Below are 27,792 nucleotides of genomic sequence, written 5' to 3'. Positions count from 1 at the left end.
GTGTTTGAGTTGGAGAAAAACTCTGCAGACTTGCGGCCCTCCAGGAATCCAGTTTGAGACCTTTGGTATTCAATAAATAATGTCAGGAATATTTAGATTAAGAATCATTAGATGACCCATTAACTGATCACATTGCAATTCACTTTCATACAGACACCAAAATGAGACTCTTTCACCATTTTATTTAAAACACATACAAAATATGAAGGCAGTTTACATGTGATTTGTGTTTAATGTACAAAAATCTCTGCACAGAATACAGAATCTATGCAATCAATAATAACAGAAATGCAATTATGTCTGTCGCAAAGTGAAATTTAATTCCTTTTTGCTTTACTATACAATAAAAAACCTTCCCAGGCTTCATAAATTCTTTATTGAGTCAATTGTTTCACCGAAGGCAAATTCTGAGACCATTTCATACATTAAAAACCTACCAGAAAGCTTCATTTCATAAAAAACCGAGATACATGGACTTAAAAACTCATCCCACTGGCTCATTTCAACCTTGTCCCCGAGTTTAGTGTCATTACTGTAAAGCTGTTTTTCCCTTTATATTAACGGATGACGAAGAACAACATATTTATTGCACCTAAGCACTGAAAACCACTCCAGGCACACAGCATCTGACCTTTAAATACACAAATGATTAAGAAAATAAACAGTCTGACAAATATGAGCACTTATTATTCTGATTGAAAATGTTTTTTCCCCTCTGAATATAACTTAAGTCCTAAACTTAATCTTAAACTTAGCCTCCATAGTATAGTATTTACTCTTATTTAGCTAGACCAGAAGAAAAAAAAGTCAATTTAAAAATCAAATCAGGCCATTATAATACATAGTACAATTGCTTTTAGTTGTAGGAAGTATTTACATTTACAATCAGTTTTCAGAAGCTCCTTAAGCATATCAGGAGCATCAGTGCAACTTAAATCACTTAAATAGTGAATTTAAATAGAAAACAGCACTGTACATTCATCCTTCTAAAGTGTCAGCGATGTATTGTCTTAAAGATACAGCAATGGAGGGATTTATACATCATGTGATTCTCTCATAACATACTGAAGTCATTCTAACATATTAAGGTCTCCCACTCATTTTCCACAAAGTGAATTTATAATTTTATATACATGAGTAGGAAGACTTAATGTGTTATATTGACTTAAATATGGTATACTTGCACTGCAAACATGCTTTTCTTACTTAGATTTCTTGTCTTGTTTATGGTCCAAATAACTAAAAATTCTTAAATCAAGAAGCATTTTCTAGACAAGCAAATAACATCGTCTTGTTTTCAGAAATAATACGTCAAAATTGAGTGAGTTTTCCTTAAAACAAGCTAAATAATCTGCTAATGGTGTAAGCAAAGTAAACGCATGTCAAAATGAAAGACTAGATTATTCTGCTTACCCTATCGGCAGATAAATTAGCTCGTTTTAATAAAAAAACTCACCTAATTTTGGCGTATTATTTTTGAGAAACAAAACAATATTTTTGGCCTATATAAAAATCCAAATCCAAACTAAAAGGGCTCAGCGGTAGCTTAAATAATGCATCTGTGCTCTTTGGGTAAAGGATTCATCAGAATAAACAGCGAAAATCAGTCCAAGGCACTTGAAATATGTGGAAAAAATATTATAAAGCCTTTATTGACATGGCTATTCCTTAAAACTGCACCTACACGTTTCAGCAAATGTTGACCTTGTGTTCAATATATTATTCTAGTATTGTTTAGATATTCTAATAAGTCATGAGACCGTAACATTTAAAAGAAACTCCAGACGCACATGATCACTGTTACCCTGATGAAGGCACTTGTTTGCCGAAATGTGTAGGCGCAGTTTTAAGGAATAGCCATGTCAATAAAGGCTTTTTAATAGTTTTTACACCTTTTTTGAGTGCCTTGAACTGATTTTTGCTTAATATTTTTTTGCGTGCCTAGAAAATGCTTCTTGATTTAAGAGTTTTTAGATATTTGGACTAGAAACAAGACAAAAAAGCATGTTTTTTTTTGCAGTGTTTAAATAAATCTCTATACAATTAAAGGGATAGTACGCACAAAAAATGATAACTTGTAGTTACTTTACTCTCCCTTTGGAAATAAATTAGGAAAAAAAAAACGTTTGGTGAGGCTGTGGATTAATTGTGAAAATATTGTAAAAATGTTCTGCTAATTCTTCCTTTACTCACCCACAGGTGGTTTCAAACCTGTTTGATTCTTCTGTTGAACACAAAAGAAGCTATTTTAAAGCATGTTAGAAACCGGTAACCATTGACTTCCATAGTAGAAAAGACTAATTCAATGGAAGTCAATGGTTACCCGTTTCAAAACAACTTCCCGGTTAACGGTTTCAAACAACTTCATTTGCATTCAACAGAAAAGAAACTCAGACATGTTTGTGAGATGTGAAGTGTAAATAAATGATGACAGAGTTTTCAGTTTGGGTGAACTATCCCTTTAAAAACTGGCAGCAAACCAAAAAAAAAAATCTAACAATTAAAATTCGGACATGCCTAAACAGCACTATTTGAGCTTAAAAATGCACATAATACCGGCGTATATTGCGATTCCCTTATGTCTAGTGTCCCCTGTGTGCTGTAGTGGATGTCTGTGGCTGTAGTTTCTCCGATTTTCTGTCTTTAGTCTCCGAGTCAGAAGCTGAGTCTGAATCCTGCGCCTGCTGCTGTTTCTGCCACATGTCAGAGTAAAGGCCGCCCTTTGCCAGCAGCTCTTCATGCCTACGACAAACAACAGCACTGGACTTTATACCACAGAGTTCATGTGTTAACCCATATCAAGATTGACTGTGGATTAAGTATACTAGCACTGTAAATCAACTCACCTTCCTCTCTCCACAATCTGGCCATCACGAAGAACAAGAATCACGTCAGCTCCGATGATAGTTGACAATCTACAATATGCACATCAATGATAGCATCATACAATAATAAAGTCACTATATAACAAACTAAGAATTAAATGAATGAAATGTGTTCGTTTTAAGGATATCTATAAGCTAGTGCAGGGTTTCTCAAACTTTTCAGCTCTCGACCCCCAAGTTAACAATGCCAGTCACTCATGATGACCCTTAATATCCTCTGAGGTGGTTATGAATATACAAACCTTGCGCGCAATGGTGCACACACACCAATGGGCCCAAGTCTATTTATCATTTAATTTTGGACAATGCAACTCAGAGATCATCCTACATGTTCAGTTTTCTATTTATGCGAGTGCCTTAAAGGTGTCAGAAAGTTTAACCTGATGCCATGAAATCAATCTGCTGCATCTGATCCTATTGCTGTGTTGAATGTAATGACCCAGGAGGTCACAATCCAATAAAAAAATTAGCATGCTTTTTTTTTTTAATGCAACTATTAGCTACGATTAATTCCTGTAAGTTATGGATGTAATATGGCCATAATAGTTGTTAAATAAAAAGATTTTTGGAAATCACCGAGCAACTCTCCCTCTGGGAGGTTCCGACCCCCATTTTGGGAACCACTGCGCTAGTATGTTCCAAAACAGAGACAAAATTCACATTTAGAAGATATAACCATCCAAAAGCTTGCAGTTTGTCACTTCCAACTAAATGGATCAACATTTTTTATCACGTCATTTACATACTTCAGTTTCATATCAAATCGTCTGATCAATCAAATGCTCTCCAGTATGCCCCGCCCCCTTAAAGATGCATCTCATTTGCTTTTCATTTGATGCGCTTCAGCACAACCACTCACCCTGGCACAGCTAAACTACAGCAAAACTAGTTAAGCAAAACACTATTGGCTGGTTTGTTGGTTTTTTTTATAAAGGGGAGGGGCTACTGTATGCCTCGCCCTCTCTTCATGTGTCAGTAGAGATTAAATCAGATTTTTGGATAATGAAATGCACATTTCAAAGCACTTTACAAGACCTTTAATGAAGCTGGTTTTAGTGAAAGCATGACTTAATTCATTTGTTGTTTACCTGTGTGCCACAACAACTGTGGTTCTGTTGGCGCAGACTTTAGCCAGCGAGGCCTGAATGTTTCGCTCAGTCTGAGTGTCTAGAGCAGATGTGGCCTGCAGGTAGAGGATGGAGGAAAAAGATTATGAAGAAAAAAGTACTTTAAATTGACAAAATTAGTGGTAGACCAGACTGATATTTTGTTGAACTTGAAAACCCCTTACTGTTCATATGTTTACTATTTCTTTCCAATAATGTTGGGTAGCCTTTCCCACTTATATTTTATTGGTCAAAAATAACATGTTAAAAACATGCTATCAACACGGGTTGTTGTTTATGAGAATAACGAGAATTATTCATTCATTCATTCATTTTCTTTTCGGCTTAGGTCCCTTCATTAATCTGAGGTCGCCACAGCGGAATGAGATCTAGACTTTACCATCAACATGCTGATTCATGCTAGAAACATGCTAACGACCTGCTAATTCATGCTAGCAAGTGGCAATATGCTGATTTAAGCTAGAAACATGCTAACGACCAGTTAATTCATGCTAGCAAGTGGCAATATGCTCATTTAAGCTAGAAACATGCTAACGACCAGTTAATTCATGCTAGCAAGGGGCAATATGCTCATTTAAGCTAGAAACATGCTAACGACCTCTTAATTCATGCTAGCAAGTGGCAATGTGCCGATTCATGCTAGACTCATGCTAACAACCTGCTACTTCATGCTAGCAAGTGGCAAAATGCTGTATAATGTACAAAAATTAAGGCTAAACATGTGATAGCTTGGAAATTTATGCTAAACTATGCTAGCAACATCCCTTTTCATGCTTTGCAAAGTCAAAATCTCCTTAATTTATTTATTTTGTGAAAACCCTGCTATTTCATTTAAATTATGTTTGGTAGCCTTGTCCACTTATATTTTATTGGTCAAACATCCTACATATTAAACATAAAATATGCACCGACTAACATTCATTTAGTTGTATTGAATATCTTTTTTTAAATTCAATGCAGGTTTAAATTAGAACCATTATAAAAAAACACACTAGAAACATGCTAACAACCTGCTAATTCATGCTAGAAAGTGACAATATGCTGATTCAAGCTAGAAACATGCTAACACCCTGCTAATTTATGCTAGCAAAGTGTCTGATTCATGCTAAAAACATGCTTACGACCTGCTACTTCATGCTAGCAAGTGGCAACATGCTGTAAAATGTACAATAATTAAAGCTAAAGATATGATAGCTTGGCAATTCATGCTAAACTATGCTAGCAACATCCTTATTCATGCTTTGCAAAGCCAAAATCAAAGTTTATTTAATATAAATTCAATTTATTTTTGGTGAAAACCAGTATAAGCACTGTTCTTTGGATTCTTTACAGACTGGAATAAAAAAAAAAAAAAAAGATATAAAATTACAATTAGAAACCTCTTGCCTGTCAGCTGCTGAAAACAAATAATAAATAAAATTCTTTAAAGGAGACCTACAGTATTATGTCTCTTTTTACAAAAATAAGTTTCTGATGTCCATAGGGTGCATATGAGAATTTTCAACTCAAAATACCCCACAAATAGTTTGTATAACTCTTTGAAACTGTTCGGAACTGTGGACCCGAGTCGTTTTGGTGACTTTTGCTTTAAATTGAAAAGAGATTGTGCTCCACACCCTTATTTTCAAAAGAGGGTGGAGCTATAAATGCATAATCATAGCAGCAGATTCAAAACTCGAATGGCAGACGGCTGCTTCTCACTCAGGGCTGTTTATGCTAATGAGGGAGAGATCATCACTAATGGGCAGGGCTTTCCCCCTCTGATGACACGTACAAAGGGAGAATGTCAATCAAAGTGTTCCTGCAGACTGTTTTTATCAAGTGTGATTATAAAAACAGAGTAAATCAATCTTTGCCATTAGAAGCTGGTTATATTCACACACTGTTGCCACACAACTGTGTTTAAACCCCTTACAAAAGTGATTTTTACATAACAACCCCCCTTTAAAACCTTACTCCTTTCCGACTTTTGAACAGTAGTGCAATTCAACAGCATACTTACAAAAACAATCCCAAATGTCTTAAAAAACATCATAAAAACTACATTGAAAAATCAACTCTTTCTAAAAAGACAATGTACTGCATTCTCCCATAATGCATTTGTGATTGTACCTCATCCAGGAGGATGATTTGCGGTGCTTTAAGGATAGTGCGAGCGATGGCGACTCTCTGCTTTTCTCCTCCGCTTAGCTTCAGCCCTCTCTCACCCACCTGAGTCTCATAGCCTACAAAAATAAACCAATTGTGAATCAAATGAAAAAAAAAAGGCATACAAGATTTAAATGGTGCTCTCTGTTCAGTTTCTTTCTTCAGCTGAACACAAAAGAAGATGTTTTTAAGAAAGCTGAAAACCTGTAACCATTGACTTCCTATGTATTTGTTTTTCCAACAATGGAAGTCAATGGTTACAGGTTTCCAGCTTCCTTCAAAATATCTTCTTTTGTGTTCAACAGAAGAATCAAAATCAAATGAAGGGAGATTATTGTTGACAGAATGTTCAGCTTTGGGTAAACTAACCCTTTAATGATCTCAAATAATCCGAGCTCATTTATTATTCGAATTAAACTTCAATTTTTCAATGACAACAGTTTAATTATACTTTCAATGCTGCAAAGTCGACAGAAAGTGGTTCTCACCATCTGGAAAGCCTATGATTTTGTCATGGATGTCGGCGGCGATTGCAGCTTCCTCCACTTCCTGGTCAGTGGCCGTGACTCGACCGTAGCGGATGTTGTCTCGAATGTTGTCATTAAACAGGACCGTGTCCTGAGGGACAACACCGATGTGAGCGCGCAGAGACGACTGCTTCACCTGAGACAAAACCACATGCATGAATGACCATGCTTTGTACAAAAAAATGTGAAGAATAAAGTAAAAATGAAAAACCATTCTTTCACAGAACACACCATTAGTAACAGTAAGCACTTGACTAATGTAACACTAATTGCATATTTTGGTGTTCTTTTTTATTCCCAAGAAAATCTCTTACTTCTTCGTTCATTCATTCTTTAATTTTCCTTCAGCTAAAGCCTGGTTTATACTTCTGCGTCAAGTGACCGGCGCAACCCACGGCACATGCAACGCGCGTAGCTGTGCATTTATACTTCTGCGCGCTGTCTCTGTTGGTCTGCATTAACACTTCCGAAACGCTAGTTGGCAGTGAGGTGTAAATGTTCCTCTGTGTCGAGTTTCTTCGCTGCTGTTTTGCTTTTCCTGAACACTTCCGGGATGTACAAGTGGCTCAAACTCGCTCATTTTGAGGCAGGAACCGGCGGACGTGCAACAACTTTAACTTTGAGGTAAACACAAAACAAAACTTTCCATCCGGAGCTCCTTTACGAGACTCCACACTTGTAAACAATCGCTCGCGTCATTCGCGCGGCTCTTGATCCCGCCCAGACTCGTCAGCGCTACCAAACCAACCAATCACAGAGCTTGTGCTACGCGTCGTTGCGACGTGTAGTTACATTTTTTAAGAGGTGCACATCAGCGATGCCGACGGCCACGGCGAAGGGCAATGCGTTAGCGCCGTAGCATACGCGTGCGTTTGACGCAGAAGTATAAATCAGCCTTAAGTCTCTAAATTTATCAGTGGTCACCACAGTGGAATGAACTGCCAACTATTCCAGCATTTGTTTCACGCAGCGAATGCCCACAGTACTGGGAAACACATATACACTCACAAACACACACACTTATAAACTACAGCCAATTTTGTTTACCCAATTTACTTATACTGCATGTCTTTGGACAAAACCAGAGCACTAGGGCAACATGCAAACTCCAGCCGGGACTCGAACTAGCGACCTTCTTCCTGTGAGGCGACAGTGCTAACCACTAAGCCACCATGCCGCCCTCTCCTACTTCTTAAAAGGACATAATGCAGTATTTATTATAAATTAATCAATTAATTTGCCCTTAAAGTGCACATGAACCGGAAGGTACTCAGACTTTTCAGTATGTTGATGTCATTCCAAGTGAAATGGAATATAAAGTAGGGGGCGGGACTTTCTTTTTGTGAACATTCCACTCATAGCAAACCTACAGTAACAGGGGCGGGGTTAAGAATAATAATATGCAGTTGCTTTGGACCACCCCCCCAAAGGCAGAAAGAAACGGTTGGTTTTTGATATAAGATTACCAAAACAAACAACTTTTTTTAGGAGCATTGTGTAATTTTTTTGCACATGATTATTGTCAGATTCACCTTTGAGATGTCTTGGCCATCGATCTTTATACACCCGCCTTGAACATCATAAAAGCGGAAGAGCAGACGGATGATGGTGCTTTTTCCTGATCCAGACTGACCCACCTAAAAGAGGTTACACATTACACAGCAGAGAGAAAAAAAACATGAACATTTTAACCTGAAACTCTCATGAGAATCTAACTAAATGATTAATGCAAGATAAAACTGCAAGTGACTTACAAGAGCAACTGTTTGTCCTGGGAGAACGGTAAAAGAGACATCTTTCAGAATCTCCTTGCTGCAAAAGAAATAAGTATTAAATAAAACTGGAACAATATTAAATAATATTGCTAAAACCTGCAGATTAATAATAATAATGGCGGTGGCTCAGTGGTTAGCATTGCAACCTCACAGCACGTAGGTCGCTGGTTCGAGTCCCAGCTGGCCCAGTTGGCATTACTGTTTGGAGTTTGCATGTTCTCTCCATGTTGGCGTGGGTTTCCTCCGGGTGCTCCGGTGTCCCCCACAGTCCAAACACATGCACTATAGGTGAATTGGGTAAACTAAATTGACCTTGGTGTATAAGTGTGTGTGTGTGTGTGTGTGTGTGTGTGTGTGTGTGTGTGTGTGTGTGTGTGTGTGTGTGTGTGTGTAAGAGAGTGAGAATGAGTGTATGGGTGTTTCCCTGCACTGGGTTGTGGCTGGAAGGGTATTCGCTATGTAAAGCATATGCCGGAATAGTTGCCGGTTCATTCCTTTGTGATGACCCGTGAAAAATAATGTACTAAGCCAAAGGAAAATGAATGAAAGAGTAGATAATAATAATATTATGACTGAAAATACTTACCCTTGTGTGTAGCTGAAGAAGATGTTCTCAAACTCTACTTTCCCCTGTCTGAAATAAAGGTTTCCTGCATTGACTTCATCCTTCACCTAAATCAATGGATGGTGTCGTTAATTATTCAAAGTCATCTGTTCGGTGAATTTCAATGTAAACAAAGCAAAACAATATTCACCTCTTCTTCCTCGGTGAAGAGCTTGAACATGCTTTCCATATCGATGAAGGAGTTCTGGATCATTCTGTCCAAGAAATATTATGTTCGTTGTCACTTCTTTAAATATACATACATTTTGTAATGAACACACGAATGATGGACTATAAATTAAGAGTAAAAAGCTCCACACCGGTAGTAAGTTCCAAACCAGTTGAGAGGAGTGTAGAGCTGGATGATGTATGTTCCAAACAGCACATAATCTCCAACCTAAAAGACCATAGAAAAAAAATCACATTAGAGACAAATTACTACAGGATTTGATAATATATAGCCAAATAGCCAATCCCCCATAGTTATACTTTTTATTTTGATTATACATGAGCGATTCTAGAATTGCAGGTTTATTTTGTGTCTCCAAGATTTACCAACAATTACTTTTGTAATTAAAACAGTAAACAATGAAACTGTTTTATAACATTAATACAATGAATTAAACTGTTTTAATACAATGAAAGTATTTAATAACATTGACAATTACTTTGCTGTTACTCTTGATCAATTTAACATTTCCTTACTGACAAAAAGTGGTTTGATATTTGAGGTTTCCTTGACTGTTCATACCTGAAATTTTCCCTCAGTCACAAAATACGCACAAAGCAGAGATCCAGTCAGCAAACCCAAACCAATGATGAGGTTCTGTGTTTGATTTAAGAGTGCCAGAGATGCATTGGTCTTCCACTCCGATACCTGATCAAAAAAAAAAGAAGATATTTATGATTCATTACTGTGGTCTATTACAGGGTTCCAACACGTAAATGAACTTTTTAAGACCATTATGAATGAAATTTCAGACTTATACAGGGCTAAACGCTAAATATTTGTTCTAATGGTCTGGTCTAACCCATCTAAAAAATATATGAATAATTTTGTTATTAGCCAAATATTTTAAATAATGTGTCAAAACCAAGCGGCAACATCTCAAACTCCCTTGTAAAGCCAATATGCAAGTAACTAAAACTAGTTCATCGACTGGCCTTTAGGGGCTGGCTCCAGAACCTCCAGATGTTCACTGACTGCCATGCTAAATTGGCCAATTGTACAGCTGATAAAAACATGTTCACAGCCAGCTACAAAAGATGGTTTTGGTGTATATAGCTAATATTACCCTTCATGACAACTGTGAGGGGGTGAATATTTTAACAACGCATTCATTTCATTTATATAAGGTCTGCATAAATAAGGGAATGGTCACTTGAGTGAGAGCTAGGTCTCGTTGCTCGCCATCATGTGACCTCAGCTGATTCCAGCTGATTAGCTGCTGAAACTCCGCATATATATATATATATATATATATATATATATATATATATATATATATATATATATATATATATATATATATATATATATATATATTTTTTTTTTTTTTTTTACACATATTTTTGTTTTATTTTATGTGGGTTTACAGAGTTAATTGTCTTTTGGGATTATTTTCTACACTTTTAAGATAATAAGACATGCTATGCTTTTAATTGTGTTCACAAACCATTCACGTGGCCTCCATTTCCCAGGTGAAATTCTTATATACCTTCATTTATAATTATATTTGTTTTAAGATCATTTATCTATTATGTATCATTTTATTTGGAACATTTATGCACTCCAGAATCTGATAGCCTGACTAGCTGTAGGCTTTACAGGAGTCATCTGAAACGTTGTCATACAGTGTTCTGCCTAGATTTCATAAATAGCCTTGCCTTAACTAACACAGACTATATTTGAAGTGTTTGGATGTAAGTCGCGTTTCCCTCCTGTAGAAAAACATCATGAGAACAATGCTTAGTGGCTCAATGTATTACAACAGTGTGTTTAAAAGAGCAAACACAATTTACCCAAACATAAACGAGTCACAGGTAATGAAATTTTAAGCATTGTTCCCAAAGAAAAACCCATCTAAGCAAAATGCTAGCAGGTATCTCTGGCCCTGCTCATGCCCCGCCCCAAGAACAAACTGGTGATGGTTGGCCATGCCCACTTGTAGCTTCATTTGCGTTCTTCAGAAACCTATGGGTATGGCCAGACGGAATCTGCGGACATTTTTTGCTATTTCTGCGGAGAATTTTAGTAAAAATCTGCGGATTTCTGCGGAATTATTTTGGGAGTATCCAGCGGAGTATCATAACTAAAACCTTAATATATTAAATAAAAAGTAATAAATTACTGAATAAATTCATATTTACACATTTACTCAAGTAAATAAATAGAATTAATAATGGGCTAAAAATCTCCAGAAATCTGCGGAATTCTGCACGCGCAGATTCCATGTGGGCCTACCTATGGGTGACGTCACAGATACTACATCTGTATTTGTTTACAGTCTAGTAAAAACAAACAAACTCTAACTCTATATACATACATACACACACACACACACACACACACACACACACACACACACACACACACACACACACACACACACACACACACACACACACACACACACACACACACACACACACACACACACACACACACACACACACACACACACACACACATTTTGTCAAAATTTTAACATGTTTTATAAAATACAATAAAGTAAACATTCTCACATCAGCCTGTAAAGGTCAGTGTCCTTACCAGTTAGCTATAAACACAACTTTCAAGAAATTATATAGTAAAGAAGATAATTAAACCATATTGAGTAAATAGAATTAATGAATAAAACGTTTGTTAAAAGTTTTATTGAGATGGATTGTTGGGTGTTGGCCAAATTGGGTAACTTTTCATAGACATAGAAAAATTAAGACCTGCTAAAAATGATTTATGACCTACAACACAATATTTCAATAATTTCAAGACTTTTTAAGACCCCACGGACACTCTGTATTAGACATTACAAAGCTAATTAACTATAAAACACAACCAATTTGGTACCTAAAAACACTTTACCTGGTATTTCAGGATGGCGTCCTCAAAGCGGCCCACTTCGTAACTTTCTGCATTGTAATATTTCACCTGTTGATAATATCATAACACAATGCCATCATATTGTGTGCATTATACATTACATTGCATTTGTAACACACATTCTTACACCTTAACCAAACAAAGAGAAGCCCTACCGTCTCAAAGTTCAATAAAGAATCCACAGCTTTGGATTTGGCGTTGTTATCTTGTGTGTTCATATCACGCCTGTATTTGGTTCTCCATTCAGTGATAAAGATGGTGAGAGCTGTCGGAGACACGGATAAAAGAGCAGTCAATAAATAAAAAGCTGATCTGCTACATTTGCATCATTCTTTCCTTCTTTAGTGACTTTCTTTAGCTCTACTGTAGAGTTTGGCTATGTGAACAAATGGACAATTCTAGAATTTCACTTTAATGTTACTTCATTTTGATTCCTTTTGTTATATGTGTTTTTGTATCGCATGTTATAATTTATATTTACCTATTTTTATTGAAATTAAAATTTCTGTTATGGTAATACTGAAACTTATTTTTAATTTTTGAAGTTTACTTAATTTCTTTTATATTTGATTTGATTTATTTTCCAATTGCTGAAAAGTTTTTTTTAATATATCGTTTTAGTTAAACTATTATGCAAAAATCACTTTTATAAAGGGTTTAAACACAATTGAGTGGCAACAGTCTGTGAATATAACCAGCTTCTAATGGCAAAGATTTATTAACTCTATGTTTTTATAATCACACTTGATAAAAACAGTCTGCAGAAACACTTTGATTGACAGTCTCCCTTTGTACATGTCATCAGAGGGGGAAAGCCCCGCCCACTAATGACAATCTCTCCCTCATTAGCATAGGACATTAATCTTGTTTTTTTTAATCTGCCACTATGCTGACACATAGGCGTTTGTAGCTCCGCCCTCTTTTGAAAATAGCGCAATCTCATTTTAATTTAAAGCGACAGTCACCAAAATGGCACAAATTAGGATTAAAGCCTAAAATGGGTAGTTTTAAAGAGTTCTAAAACATAATTTGTGGGTTATTTTGAGCTGAAACTTCACACACACACACACACACACACACACACACACACACACACTTTAGGGACATTAGGGACACATTAGGGACATAGACTTATTTTACATCTTGTAAAAAGGGGCATAATAGTTCCCCTTTAGCAATAAATACACTTGACAGCACCAAAAATACAGTAGGTAATGCAGCATATATAGTATATACAGCACATAATGCTATTGTTAAATCTTAAATAGTCAGCATTACTCAAACCACCAACCAGCTAGTATATGTATAAATAAATACATATATTTATGTATTTATTTATTTATTTATATATATATATATATATATATATATATATATATATATATATATATATATATATATATATATATATATATATATATATATATATTTATTTATATTTATTTATTTATTTATTTATATATATATATATATATATATATATATATATATATATATTTATTTATATATATATTTATATATATATATATATATATATATTTATATATATATATATATATATATATATATATATATATATATATATATATATATATATATATATATATATATATATATATATAAATAAATATCACACACACACACACACACACACACACACACACACACACACACACACACACACACACACACACACACACACAAAACACACACACTTTGATTTGGATGCTATTAATCGAGATTGTTTGACAGCACTATTATAGAGTAAAACAGAATTTATTTCAAATAAATTATGTTATTTTGAACTTTCTTTTCATCCTAGAATCCTTAAAATGTAACAAATTATGAAAAACTCCCAACAGAAAATTTTAAGAATCATTAATAGACTTATTTTACATCTTGTAAAAAGGGGCATAATAGTTCCCCTTTAGCAATAAATACACTTGACAGCACCAAAAATACAGTAGGTAATGCAGCATATATAGTATATACAGCACATAATGCTATTGTTAAATCTTAAACAGTCAGCATTACTCAAACCACCAACCAGCTAGTCAAGGCCTACAGGTTTAACTTGAAATTTAAGAGTTGAAAATGTTGAAACAAACCTCAGGACGTCATATCTTTGAATAATTACAATAAGTCCCTCTACATAGTTATTGTTCTAATCATATAGTTCAAGATCATTGACATTGTTCTTAGTATAGAGGTTTTACTTTTAATATTTAACTCTATCCCAAATGAAAAGGAACAAAAAGTGCAGTGTTTTCAGTAAACAGTGAATGCTGTCTAACTTTTGAAGGCTATGTTGATATATACACACATTATGCACGTATACAGATTTAGAAATGACCATTGTTAAATACTCACTGAGGTAGAGAGCCATGCATACAAAGACTATAAGGCCAAACCAGGCATTGAAATTGGATATGAAATAGACGATGGCGATGACAATGTCAGCGATGGTGGGGAAGATGCTGAACACGATGTAGCTGTTGGGAAAAAAATAAAGAAAGAAAAATTATTTCAGGGAAACACACAGACTGTTATATGTAGTCTATAGTTTATATACATCGCTTATGTACAATTATACTAAAGCAACCAAGACCAAAATTGCACACAGACCTACATTACTGATCAAAAGTTTGAGATCAGTAAGAATTTAAGTTTTTAAAGAAGGCTAGATTATTTGGGTTGGGTGGGGTTGGGGTCTCTCCACACCCACATCAGTGTGTAGCATGGATAATGTGATGGCAGCCACAGGACAACGGCGCCAGTGCGCTCACCACACACCAGCTATTGGTGGAGTGGAAACACAGTGATAAAGGCTATTCGTTGGATTGGGATGATTGGGAGGCCATGATGGGTAAGGACCGATGGAAGGAATTTGGCCAGGACACTGGGGTTACACGACTAATCTTGACGAGAAATGCCATGGGATTTTTAAAGACCACAGAAAGTCAGGACCTCGGTCAGAGTGTCCCATCCAAATGACAGACAGAAAATATTAACAATAATAAATAATAATAATAATGAATAAAAAAAATATTTGTAAAATATTTATTTTATTATATATAAAAATATATATATAAATAAATATATATTTACACATAAAAAATATATATATAATTTAATAAATATATATATATATATATATATATATATATATATATATATATATATATATATATATATATATATATATATATATATATATATATATATATATATATATATATATATGCATACTTTGACTTGGATGCTATTAATCGAGATTGTTTGACAGCACTATTATAGAGTAAAACAGATTTTATTTCAAATAAATTAAGTTATTTTGAACTTTCTTTTCATCCTACAATCCTTAAAATGTAACAAATTATGAAAAACTCCCAACAGAAAATTTTAAGAATCATTAATAATGATTGAGTACCAAAAATAAGCGATTATAATAGAACAGTAAATCTCAGCATATAGTAATGATTTCTGAATAATCATATGACAAAGAAACCTTGAGTCGAGATGCTGCAAATTCAGCCTAAAAAAACACAAAAATAAATGTTAAACACTAATACTATTATAAAATTTGACCTTTTTTGCTGTAATTTTGATCTACTGTATAATAAATGCGCAGGTTAAATTAACTTTAGTTATATCTGCATACACAAACCAACAGCTCAAGATAAAAGTAAGATTACCCCCGTTTATTTTTACCCCAATTTCTGTTTAACAGAGAGATTTGTTTCAACACATTTTTAAACATAAGTTTGTTCTGTAGACTATAGAAAAAAAAATGCTTAAAGGGCTAATAATATTGATTTTAAAATGGTTTTTAAAAAATGAAAAACTGCTTTTATTCTAGCCGAAATAAGACTTTCTCCAGAATAAAAAAATATTATCAGACATACTGTGAAAAATTTCTTGCTCTGTTAAACATCATTTGCGAAATATTTGAAAAAGAAAAACTTCACAAAAGGGCGAATCATTTTGACTTCAACTGTAAGTCAGTCTGTGTTAATAAGCCAAAATAATTATGTCTATTTCAAACAGTTGTTGTCTCTGACCTGAGCAGGCTGTTGATGGAGGATGTTCCTCTGTCGATGCTCCTCAGGACGTCTCCTGTCCGGCGGCCCAGATGCCAGCGCAGAGATAGAGCATGCAGATGAGCGAAGAGCCGCACCTGCACCACGCGGTTAGTGTACTGCTGCACGCGAATCCAAAGGAACGAACGCAAGTTACTCACAAACCCAGACGCACCTGCATATGGAGACAGATGGAGACGAGACGGTAATCAAAATGCACATCAAGCTTTTTTAGATATGGATAAACTTATGAGGTTTCCTCACCAGCTCCACCTCCCTGCAGGAACTTCAGGAGACAATAAACACACACCGTCATGGCCAAAGTCTTCCAGGAGCTCCCGTCTGTCAGCTGGTTCACTGTGAAATTATAGTGCGAAACATTATTACATTGTGTTTATGTACAGTTGAAGTCAAAATTATTCGCCCTTTTGTGAAGTTTTTCTTTTTTAAATATTTCTCAAATAATTTTGAACAGAGCAAGGAAATTTTCACAGTATTTCCTTTAATATTTTTTCTTCTGGAAAAAGTCTTATTAGTTTTATTTAGGCTAGAATAAAAGCAGTTATTAATTTTTTTAAAACCATTTTAGGTCAATATTGTTAGCCCCCTTTAGCAATATATATTTTTTCAATATCCTACAAAACAAACTCTATTAACAACAACAAACAAACAAAATCATTAAACTACGACTTGCCTAATTACCCTAACCTGCCTAATTAACCTAATTAAGCTTTTAAATTGCACTTTAAGCTGACTATTTTGTTTTAATGAACAAAGATCTTATTATTATAACATAATTGAGCTGAATAATAAATAATACTTCATGTATATATTTTCGAGCATGTTTTTACTCATTTTTCAAGTAAACAATACCCTTTTTAAACGTAATTTGAGTTACGACATCAGCATTTGGTGCAATAACCCCAATTGTTAATAATAAAAATATTTGTTATTCTAAGAAAAAAAAAGAGATTAAGTTTGTACAGAATGATTTATTCTTCACGTATGAGCCGGTGCTAGGGATGCTCATTTCGGTTAATTTTGCCAACCGACAACCGACGATCGTTTACCAATTAACAGTTAATGGGTCAGATTAGTATTAAATTGTTATTTAGTAAAAAAAAAATATTGTATGTGTCTATTTTGTGTCTGACGCATTAAATATTGCATTTTAAAATACTGACTTATTTTAACATGCGAACAGCAGCATACAGAACATAACAGAGCATCTTCACGCACCAGCATAGATATAAAGAATGAACTAAAATAAAAACAAAATAGTCTTGCCATGGATATTTTTTACTTAAATGACAAATTTAGATCACAAAACGAAACACTGACTGTATCCTAAGATTCAGCACAGGACGCGTTTTCCAATCATGTTTTTTTTTCTTCCGTCAAATAAAAATATCAGGCTACCTCAAATAGATCGATCCAAGGAAAATATGCATTTAATTAATGCTCAGTTGTTATTATATCACAAAACCTCTGTCAACATTTTTAATAAACTGACATAATGCCAGGGCTTAATTTGTGCCAGCACTCTCTAAAATCTGGCACCTAATTTTACAGATCCCCCTCCTCAACCGCCCTCCTCCCCGGTCCACTGTTCACTTTCCTTTGCGACTCCCCAACCCTCTTCACTTTCTTTCATGACAACAACCCCTCCCCCCCACTTTTTTTTTTTTAATTCAACAGCGACACCCCTCTGCCATTAAACAACCAACATAACTATAGCAAAACTTATACGTTTTAAAATGAAAACGCATTAGTGTAAACGGGGCCTGAGACAGAGTCTTCCTGTCTATTATATGTTTTAGAAAGGGGCAGAGTTTGTAGGTGGACACATGGATCATGGGCATGACTAGTTTTAGTCAAAGATCTTGTTTTAGGGTCTTGAATAGATCCTGAGGTTTCACCTGTCCAAACCAGCTTGAAAGTATCACCCAAAAACAAAGGCACAGTCAATGGGACCCCTGCCTTTAGCATTTGCATCAATTTGGCTCAGCCCATGCTCAGGAAGCAGGAGGTTTTAATGTCGCATTCTAGCTAGAGTTTTGGATAATATGAGATCCAAAGAATATAACTTTTCAGTTACATATAGATTATTGGTAATTTTAAACTAGATTATATACATTTATAATCCCACACCGTGCAAACCGGAGCAAGGATGCTATATGAGACAAAGCAATTCCCTCTTTTTCTGTACCTATGTTCTTGTAGTAGATGGGCACAAACACATTGATGGCGCGCTCGATTCCCAGCATCCCGAGACACATCAGAACCAGCAGCTGGAGCAGGACACTTCCTTTAGGCCACATGTATGGCACCAACAAACGCACCTTCTTGCCAAAGTCTTTCCATGTAGACTGATCCTCATCAGAATTACCCAACAGGGGCTGAAAAGAAATGTATTAAAAATGTATCAAGAGCTCAAGATTATTAAAGATATATTAGTAGTGCAGATTTGAGAGTGGATCTAATGTCGTACCGCTCCATGCTCCACGTCTCGCTCGTCTTCATTGACCAGAAGCATGTACGGCCGGCGGGGCAAACCTGGAGCTTTGAGGCCTAACAGGAACAGCAAACCTGAGCAGAAGTATCGCACCAGCCAGAATGCAAACTCCATCTGCAGAGATAAAGTCACAGTAATATTATATACAGTTGATGTCAGAGCCCCCGAATTTCTGTTTAACGGAGAGATTTATTCAACACATTTCTAAACATAATCAATTTAATAACTTATTTCTAAAAACTTATATATTTTATATTTGCCATGATGACAGTAAATAATATTTTACTAGATATTTTTTAAGATTCTAGTATTTAGCTTGAAGTGACATTTAAAGGCTCAACTAGGTTAATTAGGAAAGTTAACAAAGAAACAAACAAATATTGCTTAAGGGGGCGAAGAGTATTGATAATATTGCAGACTAACATGGCACATTGCCCATCATAGATCAAATTATATGATCACTATTAAAATGTTTAAACGACATAATGCGATGAAACCGAGATGCTTTGTTGAGTTGATCAAATAAGGGCCACACAATATACCTTTCAGCATCGATATCGCAATGTGTGCGTCCACAATAGTCACATGATCGCAGGATATGCAATAGCTGAGGGTTTGTTCTGTAGACAATTGAAAAAACATTGCTTAAGGGGGCTAGTAATTTTGACCTTAAAATGGTCTTTAAAATATTAAAACTGCTTTTATTCTAGCTGAAATAAAACAAGTAAGACTTTCTCCATAGGGAAAAAATATTTACAGACATACTGTGAAAATTTCTTGCTCTGGTAAACATCATTTGGGAAATATTTAAAAAATAAAAAATAAATTAATTCACAAGAGGATGTGGGAATTTACATTTATATAATCTACTTCCAAATTAGCAATAATCTATATCTGAAAAGTTATATAATTAGCTAATTTGATTCAGAACTCTAGCTAGGGTGTGACAGACCTTAAACTCTTGGTATCCTGAGCACTGGCTGTGCCAAAGTGATGCAAATGCTATGGGCAGGGTCTTAACGACGGTGCCTTTGTCTTCGGGTTTTTGGGTGATAATCCCTTTTGTTGATAAACTTGTGATGTCAGTGGCTTGGCAAGTATATTCACCTACCTACCTACCTACTTCATTTACATGCTTTGTTTAGCCCTCTCCACCTATCCACTCCCCTCCTCCTAAAAACATAATATGGACTCATTTTAGACTTGTGATAAAACTTGCAGACTGCAAACTTGTAAGAGACTCCGTTTAGGCTCTTGCAGACTCGTGGACCTCTTGAAAGCGCCGTATGACTGCAGAACAACCAACACGTCTCAATAACATATTTCAGCTTGTTTCGAGTCTCCTGGACTGAGCTTTCTCTTCATTCTTTAATTATTTTTTTCCCAACAAGGGCAAATCACAGTGTATATTGAGAGAATAAGTTCTGTCATTTTCAGAAACGTCTTTTTTTATTTAAATTTTTAGATGTTCATTTTTAGATGTTTTAACTCTAGTTGAGTTAACCAATAAGAAACCAATAATTGATTTTACTAAGCCCGATTTTCAGCTAAATAAATCCACAAAAAAGCTCTAAATAATATTATTTATATTTGAAATTGTGAAGAAATTTTATCAAAGCTTTATAGACTTAATCAAATATCAACTATTTACTCAAACCCATATTTTATGGACCAGTAAATCCAGAGAAACTCGGTTATTTATTTATTTATGTAAAACCATATTGTGTATGAAATAAAACATAACTAGGATTTATCTTTAGTAAATGTGCTTAAACCTTTAATACATTATCATATAAATATTGTAATTATTGTAATTCTACCAACAAATTTTAAATTTAATTAAGTTTTATAATATTATATTTAAATGTAACCATGTTAAAATATATTATTATTTAAACAACCCATGCAGATACACTGAATAAATTGCAATCAAATACATATAATAGAATTTAAGTAAAAAAAAAAAAGGTTTGAAACAAAAAAAAAATCCTTTTTTGATATTTTATTGCAGCAATTTATAAAGTAAAATAAGTTATATTTACGTGTTTTACTCAAACACGTAGCTCCAAACTGTGAATCCAGAGAATTCAATAAATTTTCTCATATTGTTGTAAAAATGCTGCATTATTTACGTTAATTATTTTTGTTAATTTATATTTAGATTAGGTCTGGCAAAATTGTTGGCTTCTTTTATAAAATATATTCAACTAGCAAGACCTGAATGAGTAGAGTAAAACTGCCATGTCATGAAGAGTCAGAAAACCTGTTATCTGATTGGTCAAACTCAAACAGTTGGGGTGTGGCCAGTGTGGGCAGAAAGGAATGCAGCTAAATCTAACAATGACCAGCAATATTTACTCATGCTACTGCCTACTATACAAGGACAGACAGGGATTCAACAATATTGTTTTAATGACCGTAAAACTTTACAGAATTGCAGAGTCATTCAGCATTGCTAAACTACTGTATCAGCAATATATATTATAAACAATCCTTTTAAGAAATAACCATAATGCTGAGTCATGGTGTGTGAGCGGCTTTGCTAATACTACATGACAAACTGCATCTGTGCTAAAGGTTATATAATATATACATGCATACCTACCTACAGGTAAGAATCTGCAGGTCAATAGGGAATTAAATGTCATAATATAATAATAATAATAATAATAATAATAATAATTATTATTATTATTATTATTAATAATAATAATAAATAACCATAATAATTTTCTAGAGATTGATAAGGACAATAATTAATTTTTCTAAAATGTCATGTTTAAATATGCAAATGAAATATTAAAATGCACAAATATACTGTTTCAGTCTAACACTGGACAGTTCCACTTAGTAATTCTTATTTCATTTTTTGGATATAGTAGTGCAATTAATTATTTTTTTTATATAGAGAGGGGATTGTGGGTATTTATTTTTTTCCATTGAAAAAAATTAAAAATAAAATAAATAAATAAATAAATAAATAAAATGCAAATCCCCAGCAGAAAACAAATGTTCATTTTTTGCAGAATTAAATAATATATTGTAATCAGGCAATGAAACTATATAGGTTGGTTTGTTAATCTGTGCAAGTGCTTCTGAAGTGGAGATTTATCAGAGAAAAAGAGATATATTAAAAACAGAAAAAATAGAAAACATCCTAAAATATATTTGAAATGAAGTCTTATATATAAGAAAACTTTTTTTCCCCTTTGAACACAATATATTTATTTAAAAAAATATTACAGAGCAGTAAACATGATTGATTAAATGATTCAAATGAATCATTGACTTGCTGTCCTCAAAAACACAGATTTCTTTACAATTTAAAACGGCATCTTTGGATATTTTTTTCTGCTGGAGATACTGTTGTCCTAAAAAAAAAAAAAAAAAAAAGCAAATAAAAACAACCTTACACATAGGAACGGTATAACAAAAAAAAAATTGTTTTAAAAAACCTTGATTTTTCCAAACCGCGGTATACCTTGAAAAGGGTTATGGTTAATATTTTGATAATCTGCATTATAGATTGCTCTATGAATAAAGAACTTCTCATTTTAGATTGATTGAGATGATTCTGTAGGGGAGTGCATCATGCATAAAATACAATTAACAGTCTACAAGCATAGATAAATACATTAAAGAAAAAGATACAAATGAAATATTCAGGCACAGTAATTGAATAATCAAATGTAAAGTAATACTGCATAGTCTTTGTTGTTTAAACAATTCAGTAAAATTTAGGCACAGGCCTCAAAAACACACGACGCAAATGATGTCCTGCGATGTGACATTGCAATATTGATGCTGAAACAATATATTGTGCAGCCCTACTTGAAAGTGTATTTTGTTTACATTATACTAAAAAAAACTCTAAGTATTCTTCCTAATGGTCCCTTTTCACAAAACCGTTATGACCTGTTTAATGCTCATCGTAATCTTAAATCCTTAAATGTTTTTAATCTTTAGTTTTCTTTTTAAGTGTATGTACTTTTATAAGTACATATGAATTTGAGGTTGTTTTCTCTTCTTTTCTTCCTTTTTTTTTTCATTTTTCTGAAAGTCTTGATAAAAACAATGTAGTTTTATTATTTCAGCAAATATTATCATAAAAATGATTTGTCGTACTCTCCCATTCACTGCGCTCTAGTGTACCCAACTACAGCGCCTTTTGCTACCAGCAAGCGTACCTGTTGCTCGGACGTCTCCAGACTCCACCACCACTGAGGGCTCATCCAGGACACAAATGCCAGATTATCGGCTGCGAAAGCTACAGCCCAGTACAGCAACAGTACAGTACTGTGTCCTCTGGTTCTGTCCCGCACCAGAACCTTCCTTCTCTCCAGACGCAGCAAAACTACAGCCCAAATCCAGCCCAGCATGGAGAGACATCCATACAAAACCACATATCCCGGCAGCTCCGCGCTCCAGCTCAGCCGAAACACCATCCAGCCCAGAGCCTGCAGGATCAGCAGCACCGACAGCCCCACCTGCAGCCGGTACAGTCCAGAGCGGGGGACGAATTTGGGCTCCATGTCTGTGCCATAGCGGCTGTACCAAATACACAGCAGTGTGCCGAAGAGGAAGAGGAGGGTGAGGAGGACGGATGGCACCAGGGTGAAGTAGAAACACAGAGTCAGGCCGCCCTCCACCCAGACCTGCTGCATGGAGACGCCAGCCTCACAGAAACTCTTCATCTCCACCATGATGAAGATGATGATGGATCCACACGAAGAATATCTGGAAGAACGTTACAGTTGAAGTCAAAATTATTAGCCCTCTTTTCTTTTTCAAATATTTCCCAAATGATGTTGAACAGGGCCAGGAATTTTTCACAGTATGTCTGATAATATTTTTTCTTCTGTAGAAAGTCTTATTTGTTTTATTTCGGCTAGAATAAAAGCAACTTTAATAAAAAACAAGCATTTTAAGGTTAATATTATTAGTCCCCTTAAGCAATTTGTTTCTCGATTGTCTACAGCAGTGGTTCTCAAACTGTGGTACGTGTACCCCTAGTGGTTCGTGGGCTTCCTTCTAGTGGTACGCGGATTAATAAAATATGTCATATGTACATGCTACATACATTTAAACAGATTATCAAAAATGATTTACATATGAATATGATGACAAAACGCCTATATTTATGAGGTCTAGGCAACATTTCCAGGTGCTGATTAACGGAGTTTTTTCTCTTTTTTTTTTACTTTTTAAGAACAGTAAGCTACCATTTTTAACTTTTAAAAGCACATTTTAATTTAAATGTTCTTAATATTAGGATCTAATATGCCTCGTTTTTGAACTGTACAGAGCTTTAGCTACTTTAATGGAACTAATACACTACTGTTTTTCAATACTACTCATTATGGTGGTACTTGCAAAGACAACTTTTTTCTGAGGTGGTACTTGATGAAAAACGTTTGAGAACCACTGGTCTACAGAACAATAATATTAATTATTGGACTTATTACTAATAAATCAGGAGGGCTAATAATTCTGACGTCAACTGTATACTGTAAACTTTTGTTTTACATATTAAGAACATATTATGGCCTTTCCATAGTATTGGGATGCTAGCAAATGGCAATACCATGTTAATTTATATTCGGCATATTCACATACTATGATGTACACCCAAAAACGGGTGTTTAGTGTTTGTTTAAAGTACTTAAATTATGCTGAAACAACATAATTCTTGAGGATTTCTTGAGGGACAACTCGGGCTGGGAGATAAGGCAAAGATGTAATCTCGATAATTATTTTCCATATGGAACGATAATGATATTAATTTCGATACAAGTTGTTAATGCTTTCAGATTTAAAAGAGTACCCCAACAATGACTGAAACCACAAAAATTATCTTTTTTCGTGGCCGAAAATTTGTTACATCGCTAATACCAACATACTTTTAGACTCCCATTGTTGCACATTTCTGCTCTTAGATCAATATAGAGTAAAAACATGCACTTAAAAATTAAAACATGAACTTATCACAAATTTGATCACAACTCAATTTAATATCGTTTATCGGCCCAGCCCTAGGGACAGCTTATTAGTTTTTGCACATGTATATGGATTGATCATAAAACAATTAAAGTTAACTTCATTCCTTCATGTTGTCCCAACACAAATTGACTGTGTGTGACCCAGCATTTTTACAGTGTATTTACTACAAAGAAAGTACACAGAATAAAATAGAAATAAGCATGTAAATGTTGCACTTTCAGAAATAAGTATTACCGAGATACATGCTAAAAAAACAGAGTATTTTCAAAGTAAATGCAAAAAGTTTTGTTGATGTACCATAACAGTAGCACATACTGTAGTAACATTTATGAAAGCCAGAATTGTTGGTTTGTTTTGATTTCTGTTTAATGTCATCTAAAAATAACATCTTAACATTATATGTTCAAAGGAAAATCAAGTAATACCAAAGTATTAATATGGCACATGTTCAAAATGCCATCAATATCATGTACGTGCTTAACTTTACTTTTAAGATATATTGTATTTTCTTTTGTACAGAGTACTTATATGTATATTTAAATGTAAATTTACGTCAAAAACCTTTGCTGCTGATATTTATGAGGCGGTCTTTAATTATAATACATCACATAATGCAATATGATCCATATAATACTTCACAATATTAATACTAAAAGTACGGTGGCTGTACTGTGTTTATATTTTGCTTGACCATGGTGCCTCGTGTGGCATATAATTTATAATATAATATTATTATCAAAGTCTTTACAAGAAAGTTGTGACCAACTTACTATTGCTCGAACATTACTGACAGTATACGCACTGTAACGTGTTAAATACTGTGCAAATGGCTCATATCAACAACTGACAGAAATAAAGGACATTCACTTCTTAACACGTGTCATTTATTAAATGTATAAGAGTAGTAACCATAATATTGACACCATGTTCATAATGTGAGGTCAGTGCTATTATGAACTAACCTGTTTCCAGCGTCACCTTCAAGTCTTTCGAGTGCGTCCTTCAATAACTATCCCTTCAGATGAATTATGATTATTCCAGCGATGTTAAATCATTCAAAACGTCTGTGTTTGCTGTGTGCCCTTGCAGTCATAAACTCACGCCGTACAACTCCATCATCCATGACTTATACAATAACACCGGGAAAGACAAGAATCTTCATGGTCCTAGTGCTTTGTGTTTTAAAGTTGAAACGTCACGGTTACTGACGTGGGCAGTGTTACTTTTCTCAGCGCACGTATGGTTGGTCCAATCAGAGTTCGTTACGATTATTTAGTTTGATTTATAGCGGCTTATTTTTATTCTCTGTTACCTATCAAACTTTTTGATCTATTTATGCTAAATTAATATGTTTTAAGCGTATAAATATGTATATTGAACAAAACACGATCTATGATTTGAATGGGAAATTGATATTTGGTTATCTGAACCTCTCCATTGGGCACCCCCTGTGCAAATAGCATAATTTTGTACTAGTAGTTAAACCTGTACTACAAGAAGACTACAGCCAAGTATCATTTTGAAAAGGACCTCTATGGTGGGTTACAACCATGGTTACAACACCAGGACAGAGTGCACCTCATGGTCTTAAAGTATACCGGTTATTGTAATGGCTAAATTAGTAGTTGCTACATATTCACTTACCAGCAGAGAGCACCATTATACAGAGTATGTTCACTGTGCAGTTAACACAGCCCTTTGTCAACATACTACCAAGTTTTTTTTTTTTCAGGTAGGCTTATGTGAAACAGTATGCATCATTACAGTTCAGATGGTAATTGTATTAGGTGCATTCTGCTTGTAGCTGATTGGACCAACTTTTTGGGTTCACAAATGACTTGATTTTCTTGTACAGATGCAAGAAAGTGCATGCTGTTAACCTTTCCTCAGAGATTTTGGTTTGTGGTTGCTTCAGATTTGTTGCTACACATCCACAATGTGAATCTCCCATCTACACTTCATCTGAAACCTGCTCTATTGGACTGAGATCTGGTGACTGAGCTGAAAACAGTATATGTTTGCTCAAACTTCTTATTTAAAATGAGCTGAAACAACACAATTCTTGTTTTTTAATTGTTTTTTTTTTAAATTGTAAAAACTAATAGGTTTACTTAATTCCCTCATGTTGTTAAAACACAAATCAATTGAATTGTGTGAAACCCAGCCTTTTTCACAGTGTGAAACTGAGATTAGTTGAGATTTGTGCTGAATTACCCTCAGAATCAGTTTTATTGCCAAGTGTGCTTCACACACACAAGGAATTTGTTTTGGCTACAGAAGCGTCCATTGTACATAAGTGACAACACAAAATAAATATGAAAAAAGATGATAAACATTAAACGAAGATGCAGTTAGTAAAAAAGATCTGGATGTTGAATTGTATGTACAGATTTGGTATAAATATACAGCCCTGCTGAAAAATCCAGCTAAAACCAGCCAACCATCATAGGCCAGCCTGGTTTTAGAGGGGTTTTGGCCTTTTCCAGGCTGGTTTCCAGTCATGTCCAGCCTGGTCTTAGCTGGTCAGGCTGGAAAGTGATCAGCTAAAACCATCAAAAACTAGCTTGACCACTCTGGTTTAAGCTGGACATAGCTGGTTTTGGCTGGGCTCCCAGCCTGGCTAGGCTGGTCAAGCTGGTTTTAGCTGGTCATCTCCCAGCCTGTCCAGCTAAAACCAGGCTGGAAATTGCTGGGAATTAGCCTGGAAGTGACCAAAACCCCTCTAAAACCAGGCTGGTCGACCAGCTAAAACCAGCCAAGCATCCTAGGCTGGTTTAAGCTGGATTTTTCAGCAGGGAGGTTATATGGTGCTGTGTACAAATGCGAATGGAGAAAGTATTGCACATGGTTATTGCACAGTAGGGGAATATTTAACTGTTCATAAGGTAGATGGCCTGTGGAAAGAAACTGTTCCTATGTCTGGCTGTTTTTGTGCTTGGTGCTCTGTAGCGCCGACCAGACGGTAACAGTTCGAACAGGATGTGTGCTGGGTGCGAGGCATCCAGAGTGATTTTGCGAGCCCTTTTACT

At 34.8% G+C, this 27,792-nt stretch overlaps 1 protein-coding gene across 1 annotated transcript; it reads right to left on the bottom strand.

Annotated features, from left to right (window-relative positions):
* Positions 1-162: 162 nt before the first annotated feature.
* abcb6a (ATP binding cassette subfamily B member 6 (LAN blood group) a) lies at positions 163-25,940 on the bottom strand. The gene is given in 20 exon segments (NM_001145693.2): positions 163-2,743; positions 2,847-2,915; positions 3,974-4,068; positions 6,125-6,237; positions 6,649-6,823; positions 8,220-8,324; positions 8,442-8,499; positions 9,049-9,134; positions 9,218-9,281; positions 9,387-9,463; positions 9,818-9,943; positions 12,152-12,217; positions 12,325-12,434; positions 14,540-14,661; positions 16,231-16,423; positions 16,513-16,605; positions 18,458-18,647; positions 18,740-18,877; positions 22,951-23,500; positions 25,726-25,940. Coding segments are annotated over 19 exon segments (2,403 nt in total). The 5' UTR covers positions 23,467-23,500; positions 25,726-25,940; the 3' UTR covers positions 163-2,736.
* Positions 25,941-27,792: the final 1,852 nt, after the last annotated feature.

The sequence above is a fragment of the Danio rerio genome, chromosome 1, assembly GCF_052040795.2.
Source record: "Danio rerio strain M-AB ecotype USA chromosome 1, GRCz13ab, whole genome shotgun sequence".
NCBI classification, from domain to species: domain Eukaryota; kingdom Metazoa; phylum Chordata; class Actinopteri; order Cypriniformes; family Danionidae; genus Danio; species Danio rerio.
The sequence above is the reverse complement of the archived record's forward strand: the minus strand, read 5'-3'. Positions and strand labels throughout refer to the sequence as shown.